This window comes from Trichomonas vaginalis, chromosome IV (assembly GCF_026262505.1).
Source record: "Trichomonas vaginalis G3 chromosome IV, whole genome shotgun sequence".
Lineage (NCBI taxonomy): Eukaryota > Parabasalia > Trichomonadida > Trichomonadidae > Trichomonas > Trichomonas vaginalis.
In genome coordinates, this window is record NC_067206.1 from 22,961,272 (window position 1) to 22,973,514 (window position 12,243).

Below are 12,243 nucleotides of genomic sequence, written 5' to 3' on the forward strand. Positions count from 1 at the left end.
TCGGACATTGTCTTGAAACAGTACAAGACTAGTTCTGAGATCTCACCATCTAACCTAAAATATATTTTTGCCGAAAAAAATGAGTTTTGGTTGAAAAATACGGTGGAGCCAAAAATGGCTCGACCTCAAAACAAGCATTTTGTGAAGAATATACCAACCGCCGGAATTCCGGCGGTTGCTTTTTATACAAAATTCAACGGGTGAAAGAATACGAAGAAGAAGTCATGACAAAACATTTACGTACATGTTTGACAAAAACATGTACGAAGAAGAAGTTTATTTCCTGGACTGTTGTCAAAATGTCATGTTGTCACACTTTTTCAGAGAAGTTAAAATGACCGAGGGACCGAGGGACCGAGGGACCTGGCTCCACCTAAAAACCATCTACTCTAAACTTTATTTTTCAATACTTTTTCAGCACTTTTCCGTAGTTGTATATGAAAGACAATTCGAGATAAAAGTCATAGTACAATGGAATAATATGCTGCACACCATTTGTTGTGAACCAAACTTGAAAGTCAGAGAAACTGTTACTAGGTGGTTCGTAGAATTTAGAAGCAAAGTCATAAAAGTCCTTACCGATACATAGAAAACCATTGTTGCTTGAACTGAAACTTGCATGACACATAACATTTTGAGGGTCGAACACATTTCTATAAACTGTCAAATCTGCTGGTGGAAGTATAAATTTAAATGGACCATCTGGTGGTAATGGTTCGTTCTGGTTTAGTAACCGAAGAAATTGTGCCCAAGAACGTTTGTCTACTCCCCAAAATAAAAACTCCGTATCTCTTGGAGGGTTAATTTCAATCTTTTGAAATGAAACGGTGGAGTTCATCTTGTCATATTCTAGTTTCAGATAGTACGTTCCGTTTAGTAAAGAGTCGTATTTTTCTTGAAATTCCCAATAGTATTTGTTTATTTGAGTTTGAAAGTCATTTAGAGTTTTCTCAAGACTTTCGTCTGAACGAACTGTAAAGATCCTCATTTCGTCAAATTTTTCTATTAGACCATCAGAACCTTTATACTGCCCATGAAAATATACTGCGAACATAAATGCGTTAGTTCTATTTGAAAACAAAACTCTTCTAAATCCTATTGCCTTTGCATCTGAAGGACTTTGAAGCCAACGAATTGGATAGTCAAACCTGTATACTCGGGATGAAATTTCTTCATCTGAAATATTCCTACCAGCATTTGTAAAGATATAGTCTAACGGTTTTGTATCTGCTACTTTTGTTCTTTGTTTTTCAACCTGAAGCATTTAATATATGTAAAAATATACTGTTTTAAAATGGTATGCCATATAGCTTCTTGAATTTGTTAAGAAGTATACGAACGTGTTTTCCATCTGTATCTCTAGTGTTTACATAAGCATAGCCCGCCTTAGTAAAATATACTTGTAATTTCCTATAGTTTACGCCGGTATAAAAGTAGAAAGAGTCTTGTTCTTCGCTATAGTAGTAAAACTCAAACGTATGCTTGCCATAGTCTGTAATTTCAATTGTTTCATCTTCTAGTTCGTCGACAAATTCGAATACAATATCTCCAAATTTGCTTTTGTTCTTATTGTTTTCAGAACGAGTGACCCAACGTAAGTTTTCAAGTCTATTGTCGTTTCTTATATGGTTTATATGGTCTACAAAAGGTAAATTGTTAGGATTCAGTATAAAATGAGTTGCAATGACAATATGTTTAAAATAGTGTTTTCCACTCATCTTCATAGTAGTATATCCGTTATTTCGCTCCCATTCGCTTAAAACTCTTTTTGTCTCTTTGTTTCTGACTTCAAATGACTCACAACAGTGAATTTCATATTTCTCATCTAACAAACAAGTTTCCCAACGGTCTTCTCCAACAAACTCAGCGTACATTTCAAATAAAATAAAAAAATATTTTTTTAAAAATATATTGTTTTAAAATGGTATGCCGTTTCATATTTCTCATCTAACAAACATGTTGTCTGACGGTCTTCTCCAACAAACTCAGCGTACATTTCAAATAAAAATAAAAAAATATTTTTTTCTCTTTACTTTACATAACCGCCCGCTACCATAAGTCTTTGACGCCAACCCATACCAGCTAATGAAGGTTGACTTGGTTTAGTTTCCAAACTAAACTTTGGTTTTGGTTTATCTTCAGTTTTTGGTTTTTCTTCTTCTATCGGTTTTTCGTCACTTTTCGGTTCGGCTGACTTTACTTCACTTGCAGGAATAGTTGTGTCGTCAACATCTTCATAAATATCATATGCCATTTGTTTTTGTTTTCCTTTCAACTTTTTGTGTTTGTTGTAAAGTTTAGAATATTTCGACTCTAAGTCAATGAGATGTTCTATAATGAACTGTTGGTCAGTGAAGTAAACTTTTCCATCTGTTGTCTCGAAAGCTCCTTCAGACTTCAATATTTTATTTGTGAGAGTCTGTTTCTTTTTTGAGATACTTGCCGTTCCATTTTTATGAAAAGTGACTTTGTAGTTAGGGTTTGTATTTCCAGACCTGGCACTTTCTATTATTGAATTTTTCTCTTCATCTGTAAGTTCTTTGACAGGTTTTGACAATGGTTCTGAACTTTTTGTTTGTGGTGTCAAATCTACCGTTTCAACTTCTTCGGTCATTTCATCTCAGTAAAAAATTTTAGTTTGGTTTGTTTTCAACTGGTTGTTGTTGTTTTTTAAGTCGGTCTAAAACTTCCTGAGGTATAGGAAGAACTTGACAAACACGTGGTGTAACTGCTGGAAGTCGACAAATCCATCTTGAACACATTTGTCTCAATGCTGTATTGTTCATTTCATCTCAGTAAAAAACTTTACATTCACCACGTTTGAGGTGGTTGAGGTTGGTTATTGTTTACCCACTGTTGTGCATGGTTATATCCTCTGTTAAAGAATCTTTCACCTTGGTCCATATAGTGTCCTGCTTGGTTATAGTAGTCATTTGCTTTGTTATAATAGTTTCCTGCTTGTCTTCCTACATTGTCCATCCATCCTTGAACTTTTCCTCTTGTTTCAGGATTTGGAATAAGATTTGTTGCATCTCGTGCTACATCCCAACCTTTCTGTACAGTTTGTATAATAGGTTGTGCTTTCTCTTTAAGTATACCTAATGTACTCAAAATCTTCCTTCCAACTCCAAATACACCTCTGGCTATTGTTCCCACTGCGGGTAAAAATCTAGATGCAACTCCTGCTAACGCGCCAAAAAACCCATTTCTTATGGGTTAAAAAATGACGAATCCAAACAAGGACCCTATGTTTCTAAAGCGACAAAGAAAGCACTCATGGTAAAAATCTTTAGTTCAACACCAAATGCTTGGTTTATGGATATCTTGGAAAACATTCCGAGAGTTAGAACAGATGGACCACCATACTGGCTAATATTTGTCGGTCAAAACACAAGATACTGTGAAGCCATACCATTACAGTCCAAAAATATTTTAGATATCTTAGCAGCTTTGACAATATTCGTTGACAAATACCATCCAACAAAACTATCGTCTGACTGTGAAAGTTCTTTCAAATCAGACGATATTAAAAACTATCTGCGTTCAAAAAATGTAAACCAATATTTCATTGTCGACCAAAACCATTCTGCTCTTGGTGTCATTGACGGTTGTATAAAAATGTTAAGAGACTTAAACCAACCACAAGGTGGTGAAGCAAATGAAATGTCATATGACGACAAGTATAGACACTTCTCCCAGGCAAAGATGAGACAAGTTTTAAATATTTACAATAGCCGTAAACAAAAAGGTTTGGGAAACCACTCCCCCGAAGAAATGAAAAACAACCCTGACTTAGAGAAAGACTATATATTTAATAATTTAGTCAAAAGAGACAAACAAGAAAGAATGCCGGGCTTCAAACTTCAGAAAGGTGACAAAGTAAAAATAGAAATACCCAAACGCGACCCATATGAAAATACTATTGACTATGACAACAATGGGAACCCGACAGGTACTCACATTCGTGTTCGTAAAAATAGAAGAAAGTATACAAGAGAATATTATGAAGTTTTAGGCAAACATGGCAAAATGTACACACTGCAAGCAGAAGATAAAACTACTATTGTCAGACCTCGTTTCAAACTTGTCAAAGTTCAAGGTGGTATACTTTCAAAGACAGTTCCTAACAAATATAAGACAACTCCTGACGAATATGCTAAAGAAGTGGAACATGACGACTAAGCATTTCTATACCATGCGTAAACTGTCATGTAAGGTGGCATGTAGTCTTTACTTTGTCCCGTTGTTTGCGTATACCCTGAAACGCGATGTGTATGGTTTCCATCTCCCTGAGTGTTACCCCAGAAACAATTTATAGCAAACTGAACGTCGTCTTTCACATCATATCCTTTACCTTTTTTCATTGCTGACCAATCCCAAAATTTATGCTTATGCCAACCTGCTTGAGATGTACTTAAATCTATGTAGTGACTATGCGCAGGTAAGTTTTCACCTGAAATCGTTTTACTTCCACCTGTTTCCTTTGAAGAGTTTGCACAATACAAAAACCTGTCGACTATTTGAGTCCAAGTTCCAAAACCAAGTACTACTTCTGGTCTGGTAGAGTTCATTGACGTATAAATAGAGCCTATAGGATATAATGTTTGAAGTATTTCTGTCTTTAATGTTTGAAGCTCTGTTTTATCTGCTTTCTTTTCAAGGCTAACGTTTAAGTCTGTTATTTCAGAAGATGTATGTGTATGTCCAACGTCACTTTTCCTGTTTAAGGTTTCTTGTAAGTTTGCAATATTTGCAATGGTATGTGTATGAGTCTTATTTGCTTTCTTCTCTAACTCATCGTTAACATAAGTTTTATCTGCTTTAAGGTCTAAACATCCTGAAACCCATCCTGTATTGGCTTTACCTTTTAAAATCTTCGATGTCCGTTCATGGTACCATTCAACCCTTTCTTTCATTTCGTTATCTTTTTCATCCACATATTCCTTATCCGCCTTCTTCACTAACACACTAGCCATAAGTCCCTTATCTACCTTATTTTCAAGGCTAACGTTTAAGTCTGTTATTTCAGATATAGAATGTGTATGAGTCTTTTTAGAATATTCGTTTTCAGCTCTTGTCACTTCACTTGACATTTTATTGTCAACATATGTTTTGTCTGCTAGTTCAGGATGAGTATGTTCTTTTGTTGCATAAGCTTTGTTAGCTCTTTCTTCTTCTTTTGCTATTGCATCGTCTACATATTCTTTGTCTGCTTTGTTGTCAACATCTGTTTTCAAAAGAAGTTCATTTATAGGTTTCTCGTTTAAAGTTCCTTTTGTTGGATTTATACAGACAGTATGGTTCTTATTGTCTTGAAATAGAAACTCATCTGTCATTGGGTTTAATGTCAGTTTTAAGTTTCCTTCTTTCAATGACTCAGATATCTTAGAATAGTTTGAAAAGTTTGTTGTGTTCTTATTTAGAGCTTGTATAATGAGTTGTCGGTTGTGTTGTATTTCTCTCATAGACGCTGTTTCATTTGACATTTTTATTATAGATAAAATATGCTTTCAATAGAAAAAGAAAATTCTAGAGTTGCTACAACTAAACCATTAGATGAACTTTTTACCAATGTAGGTCAAAAGTTTGAGACAGAGACCGTAAAGCATGAAGGCTATCGTTTTGACTACCCGTTAAGATGGTTAAGAGACCCATCCGTCACAAAAGCTATTGGCTTTCGTAGAATGAAGTTCATTTCAGAAGCCATACATGGTTTCCCATTTACAGTCGGTTTTGAAGTTCGATACTATAACAAAGAAAAACGTACGTATGAGAAATTTGAACAGGGAAAACTTTTACAAGTGAATTTGCTTGTAAACTTAGAAACAACTCTTCAAGCTTTTCAAGAAAAAATAAACGATATCTATCTCGAATATGCAAACCAGTATAACATTGACGAAGGAGAGTACCATCTCGATATTATATATGACAGGAAAAATGCAACTGTTAAAATCAATAGAATAGAAGACCTTGGAGAAAACGTTTATATTTCTACAAAATATAACAACTTGGCATGGTATAGATTTCTGAGGATGTTAAATCAGCCTGCAGAATATCCAGTACACCCGGACTTTTATGAAGTCGAAAACCCTAATGGAACATATGAAAATGTTTTCGACTCAGATGCTATTATCGTTCATGCTTCATTTTCTGGCGCCCAAAACTCTTTCTTATGCTTGGCAAATGACTTTTACGAAAAACCTACAAAGTTATACGAACCACCAAGTGGAAGTATTTCAGACTTTCAAGTATGGTTTACTACAGATGGAAGAAAAAGAATAATTCCATTATACCATGCGTTTTACTTAGAACTTAGTTTCATATACAACTACTATCGAACGGTAAAAATATAATTTTTTAATACGGTTGAGGTGTTGGATTTGGTTGCCAACTAGACTGTGGTGCAGGTTCAGGCTGTTGTATAACAGGAGCTTGTTCTTCTGGTTCAGGGTCTTTAGGTATAATACCAACAAACTGACCTACTCTTTTACCAATATTTTTGACTCCGTTCCAAATTCCTCTTCCTACGGTTTTTATTCCATTCCATATACCTCTTCCGACTCTTCTGAAGAAGTTTCCAATACTACTGAAGAAACCCATTTTACTATATGTAAAAATCTAATGTCCACCTAGTCTCTTACGTTTCCTGTTGAGTTCCATAGCATTTTTTAACTGGAGCTCATACATTCTGTTTCTCCTCTGGTAGAAAACATATTCTGGGTCAACTCCTGTGTTCGCGTCATCTGCATAAAGTTGTTTATATCCCACTTCAGGGTTTGTATAAAACTCTTTCCATCTCATATTTGCATACCATGGTGGCAAACCTAACGCAGCGTCATTTGACATGGCAGTTTGCATTTGTACATCTGTTGGCACTTGACCATAGTTTGCCATTGCAGTTTGTATTCTAACTTCATTTGGAATATTCTCTGGGTTTGGTTGTCCAGGTTGCTGTGCATTCGCTAAGTTCTGTGCGTCCATTTAATATTAGATAAAAATATCTCTTACGAGTACATATACTGAACATTTGCAGGCATTGGTTCATCTTCATATTCTCTGTACTTTTCTGCCACGTCAAATAAATAAATGACACAATGGAAAAAACCTAAAACAAGTAGTCCTATTTCAAACCACATTTACTTACTAGTAAAATTTCTTTGTTATGACACTTTCTCCGGTTTATAGGACCTCTCTCATATTCTATCTTGTCATATCTAAACTCATAGTCATGTATGTCCTCTAACCATCTCATAACGGTTTCCAAACCACTTTTATCGGATGTAAAGTAAAAGCATGGACAGTTATGTAAAACGTCTAAAGTTTCTAAAGAGTCTCTCAAAGTCCAGTCTACTTGGTATTGAAAATCGCATGTGTTATAGAACGGCGGGTCCACTATAAAGAAAACATTTTCCTTGTCTTTATATTTTTCATACAACTCTGTCCAACGACATCTCACAAACTCTATACCCTCAATATATTTTTCTATGTCCTCTTTGAAAACATTTGTATAGTTAAGATATAAAACATTTGACATAAGTGTTTCAATGTCATGAACTCTTATAGAACCACTATATAATAGTCTAGCAGATATACTATCCCAGTCTATATATTCTGCTTTTTTCAAACCTCTCTCACAATATTTTTCTTATCTAATGGTATACGTTCCATCTTACCTATAGGTATCTTTTCTTTTAACTCTTTCAATATATTGTTTGTGTCTGGTATATGTTTGAGACGGTCCATATAGTTGTCGAAGTCATTGCATATAATCTTTGAGTCTGGGAATATTGTATGGCACAAATGGGATATATAGAAACTTCCACCGAACAAATCTACAAATGTTAGACCATTCGGTAGTTTCTTAAGTTCTCTCAATATAATATCTTTAAAAAAAAAAAGGTAGTGGGGCCTCCAGGCACTTCGTGCCCTCTAGCCCTGAAGATGTTTAGTATAAATGAAGTATAAAATGAAGTTTTTTGGGTATAGGGGGCTTCCCAGGGGCTGCGCCCCTTCTAGCCCATAAAAATTTTTGAAAGTCGTTGCTGTTGACTTTTTTTGTAGAGCACTCAAAATAGTATAACTTTGTCCGGACAAGTAAGGGTCTATCGTCGCTACAGAAAAGTTACGGGCGTTCCAAGGAAGTATACTTTGAGAGACTCTTTAGAAACTTTAGACGTTTTACATAACCATCCATGTTTTTACTTTACATCCGATAAAAGTGGTTTGGAAACCGTTATGAGATGGTTAGAGGACATACATGACTATGAGTTTAGATATGACAAAACATGTACGATGAAATCATGACAAAACATTTACGAAGAAGTCTTGACAAAACATTTACGATGAAGTCTTGACAAAACATGTACGATGAAATCATGACAAAACATTTACGAAGAAGTCTTGACAAAACATGTACGAAGAAGTCTTGACAAAACATGTACGATGAAGTTTTGACAAAACATTTACAAAGAAGTCTTGACAAAACATATACGAAGAAGTCTTGACAAAACATTTACGAAGAAGTCTTGACAAAACATGTACGATGAAATCATGACAAAACATTTACGATGAAGTCTTGACAAAACATTTACGAAGAAGTCTTGACAAAACATTTACGAAGAAGTCTTGACAAAACATTTACGAAGAAGTCTTGACAAAACATGTACGATGAAATCATGACAAAACATTTACGATGAAGTCTTGACAAAACATGTACGATGAAGTTTTGACAAAACATTTACGAAGAAGTCTTGACAAAACATTTACGAAGAAGTCTTGACAAAACATTTACGAAGAAGTCTTGACAAAACATGTACGATGAAATCATGACAAAACATTTACGAAGAAGTCTTGACAAAACATGTACGATGAAATCATGACAAAACATTTACGAAGAAGTCTTGACAAAACATCTACGAAGAAGTCTTGACAAAACATTTACGAAGAAGTCTTGACAAAACATTTACGATGAAGTCTTGACAAAACATTTACGATGAAGTCTTGACAAAACATGTACGATGAAATCATGACAAAACATCTACGAAGAAGTCTTGACAAAACATTTACGAAGAAGTCTTGACAAAACATGTACGATGAAATCATGACAAAACATTTACGAAGAAGTCTTGACAAAACATGTACGATGAAATCATGACAAAACATTTACGAAGAAGTCTTGACAAAACATGTACGAAGAAGTCTTGACAAAACATGTACGATGAAGTTTTGACAAAACATTTACGAAGAAGTCTTGACAAAACATATACGAAGAAGTCTTGACAAAACATTTACGAAGAAGTCTTGACAAAACATTTACGAAGAAGTCTCGACAAAACATTTACGAAGAAGTCTTGACAAAACATTTACGAAGAAGTCTTGACAAAACATTTACGAAGAAGTCTTGACAAAACATGTACGATGAAATCATGACAAAACATTTACGAAGAAGTCTTGACAAAACATGTACGATGAAATCATGACAAAACATTTACGATGAAGTCTTGACAAAACATTTACGATGAAATCATGACAAAACATTTACGATGAAGTCTTGACAAAACATTTACGATGAAATCATGACAAAACATTTACGAAGAAGTCTTGACAAAACATTTACGAAGAAGTCTTGACAAAACATTTACGATGAAGTCTTGACAAAACATGTACGATGAAATCATGACAAAACATTTACGATGAAGTCTTGACAAAACATGTACGATGAAATCATGACAAAACATTTACGAAGAAGTCTTGACAAAACATTTACGATGAAATCATGACAAAACATTTACGAAGAAGTCTTGACAAAACATTTACGAAGAAGTCTTGACAAAACATTTACGATGAAGTCTTGACAAAACATGTACGATGAAATCATGACAAAACATTTATGAAGAAGTCTTGACAAAACATGTACGATGAAATCATGACAAAACATTTACGAAGAAGTCTTGACAAAACATGTACGATGAAATCATGACAAAACATGTACGATGAAATCATGACAAAACATGTACGATGAAATCATGACAAAACATTTACGATGAAGTCTTGACAAAACATTTACGAAGAAGTTTTGACAAAACATTTACGAAGAAGTCTTGACAAAACATTTACGAAGAAGTCTTGACAAAACATTTACGAAGAAGTCTTGACAAAACATGTACGATGAAATCATGACAAAACATTTACGAAGAAGTCTTGACAAAACATGTACGATGAAATCATGACAAAACATTTACGAAGAAGTCTTGACAAAACATCTACGAAGAAGTCTTGACAAAACATTTACGAAGAAGTCTTGACAAAACATTTACGATGAAGTCTTGACAAAACATTTACGATGAAGTCTTGACAAAACATTTACGAAGAAGTCTTGACAAAACATGTACGATGAAATCATGACAAAACATGTACGATGAAATCATGACAAAACATTTACGAAGAAGTCTTGACAAAACATATACGAAGAAGTCTTGACAAAACATGTACGATGAAATCATGACAAAACATTTACGAAGAAGTCTTGACAAAACATGTACGATGAAATCATGACAAAACATTTACGAAGAAGTCTTGACAAAACATGTACGATGAAATCATGACAAAACATTTACGAAGAAGTCTTGACAAAACATCTACGAAGAAGTCTTGACAAAACATTTACGAAGAAGTCTTGACAAAACATTTACGATGAAGTCTTGACAAAACATTTACGAAGAAGTCTCGACAAAACATGTACGATGAAGTTTTGACAAAACATTTACGAAGAAGTCTTGACAAAACATGTACGATGAAATCATGACAAAACATTTACGATGAAGTCTTGACAAAACATGTACGATGAAGTTTTGACAAAACATTTACGAAGAAGTCTTGACAAAACATTTACGAAGAAGTCTTGACAAAACATTTACGAAGAAGTCTTGACAAAACATGTACGAAGAAGTCTTGACAAAACATTTACGAAGAAGTCTTGACAAAACATGTACGATGAAGTCTTGACAATAAAAACATGTTACGAAGAAGTCTTGACAAAACATGTACGAATGAAAGTCTTTGACAAAACATGTACGAAGAAGTCTTGACAAAACATTTCGAAGAAGTCTTGACAAAAACATTTACGATGAAGTCTTGACAAAACATTTACGATGAAGTCTTGACAAAACATTTACGATGAAGTCTTGACAAAACATGTACGATGAAATCATGACAAAACATCTACGAAGAAGTCTTGACAAAACATTTACGAAGAAGTCTTGACAAAACATGTACGATGAAATCATGACAAAACATTTACGATGAAGTCTTGACAAAACATGTACGATGAAATCATGACAAAACATTTACGATGAAGTCTTGACAAAACATTTACGAAGAAGTCTTGACAAAACATGTACGATGAAATCATGACAAAACATGTACGATGAAATCATGACAAAACATTTACGAAGAAGTCTTGACAAAACATATACGAAGAAGTCTTGACAAAACATTTACGAAGAAGTCTCGACAAAACATATACGAAGAAGTCTTGACAAAACATTTACGAAGAAGTCTTGACAAAACATTTACGAAGAAGTCTTGACAAAACATGTACGATGAAATCATGACAAAACATTTACGATGAAGTCTTGACAAAACATGTACGATGAAATCATGACAAAACATTTACGATGAAGTCTTGACAAAACATTTACGAAGAAGTCTTGACAAAACATTTACGAAGAAGTCTTGACAAAACATTTACGAAGAAGTCTTGACAAAACATTTACGATGAAGTCTTGACAAAACATGTACGATGAAATCATGACAAAACATTTACGAAGAAGTCTTGACAAAACATTTACGAAGAAGTCTTGACAAAACATGTACGATGAAATCATGACAAAACATGTACGATGAAATCATGACAAAACATTTACGAAGAAGTCTTGACAAAACATTTACGAAGAAGTCTTGACAAAACATTTATGATGAAGTCTTGACAAAACATATACGATGAAATCATGACAAAACATTTACGAAGAAGTCTTGACAAAACATATACGAAGAAGTCTTGACAAAACATTTACGAAGAAGTCTTGACAAAACATATACGAAGAAGTCTTGACAAAACATGTACGATGAAATCATGACAAAACATTTACGAAGAAGTCTTGACAAGATAGAATATGAGAGAGGTCCTATAAACCGGAGAAAGTGTCATATAAACATCTGTCAAAAACCGCTTTTTAACTTCAC

At 34.2% G+C, this 12,243-nt stretch overlaps 7 protein-coding genes and 1 pseudogene across 8 annotated transcripts, besides 1 other annotated feature; 1 reads left to right on the top strand and 7 right to left on the bottom strand.

The window, feature by feature from the left end:
• Positions 1-4,844: part of a mobile genetic element that runs on past the window's edge.
• On the bottom strand, positions 404-1,264 carry TVAGG3_0151110 (uncharacterized protein; the record flags this gene model as incomplete). The annotated part of the gene is made up of 1 exon (XM_051224650.1): positions 404-1,264. The coding sequence occupies one exon, from the start codon at positions 1,262-1,264 to the stop codon at positions 404-406; it is 861 nt and encodes a 286-aa protein (XP_051109636.1).
• On the bottom strand, positions 1,290-1,874 carry TVAGG3_0151120 (HNH endonuclease family; the record flags this gene model as incomplete). Its single annotated transcript, XM_051224651.1, has 1 exon — positions 1,290-1,874. One exon carries the CDS (start codon positions 1,872-1,874, stop codon positions 1,290-1,292), a length of 585 nt encoding a protein of 194 aa, XP_051109637.1.
• TVAGG3_0151130 (phage tail repeat-like family) lies at positions 2,030-2,539 on the bottom strand (the record flags this gene model as incomplete). Its single annotated transcript, XM_051224652.1, has 1 exon — positions 2,030-2,539. A coding segment is annotated over one exon (510 nt), but the record flags the coding sequence as incomplete, so codon positions are not given.
• Positions 2,634-2,786, bottom strand: TVAGG3_0151140 (uncharacterized protein; the record flags this gene model as incomplete). Its single annotated transcript, XM_051224653.1, has 1 exon — positions 2,634-2,786. One exon carries the CDS (start codon positions 2,784-2,786, stop codon positions 2,634-2,636), a length of 153 nt encoding a protein of 50 aa, XP_051109639.1.
• TVAGG3_0151150 lies at positions 2,812-3,206 on the bottom strand (annotated as a pseudogene). Its single transcript has one exon. A coding segment is annotated over exon 1 (395 nt).
• Positions 4,845-5,504: 660 nt separating the features above from the next.
• On the top strand, positions 5,505-5,890 carry TVAGG3_0151160 (uncharacterized protein; the record flags this gene model as incomplete). The annotated part of the gene is made up of 1 exon (XM_051224654.1): positions 5,505-5,890. A coding segment is annotated over one exon (386 nt), but the record flags the coding sequence as incomplete, so codon positions are not given.
• Positions 5,891-6,357: 467 nt separating this feature from the next.
• TVAGG3_0151170 (serine threonine-protein phosphatase family) lies at positions 6,358-6,600 on the bottom strand (the record flags this gene model as incomplete). Its single annotated transcript, XM_051224655.1, has 1 exon — positions 6,358-6,600. One exon carries the CDS (start codon positions 6,598-6,600, stop codon positions 6,358-6,360), a length of 243 nt encoding a protein of 80 aa, XP_051109641.1.
• An 18-nt stretch (positions 6,601-6,618) lies between these two features.
• On the bottom strand, positions 6,619-6,894 carry TVAGG3_0151180 (uncharacterized protein; the record flags this gene model as incomplete). Its single annotated transcript, XM_051224656.1, has 1 exon — positions 6,619-6,894. One exon carries the CDS (start codon positions 6,892-6,894, stop codon positions 6,619-6,621), a length of 276 nt encoding a protein of 91 aa, XP_051109642.1.
• Between the last annotated feature and the right edge of the window lie 5,349 nt (positions 6,895-12,243).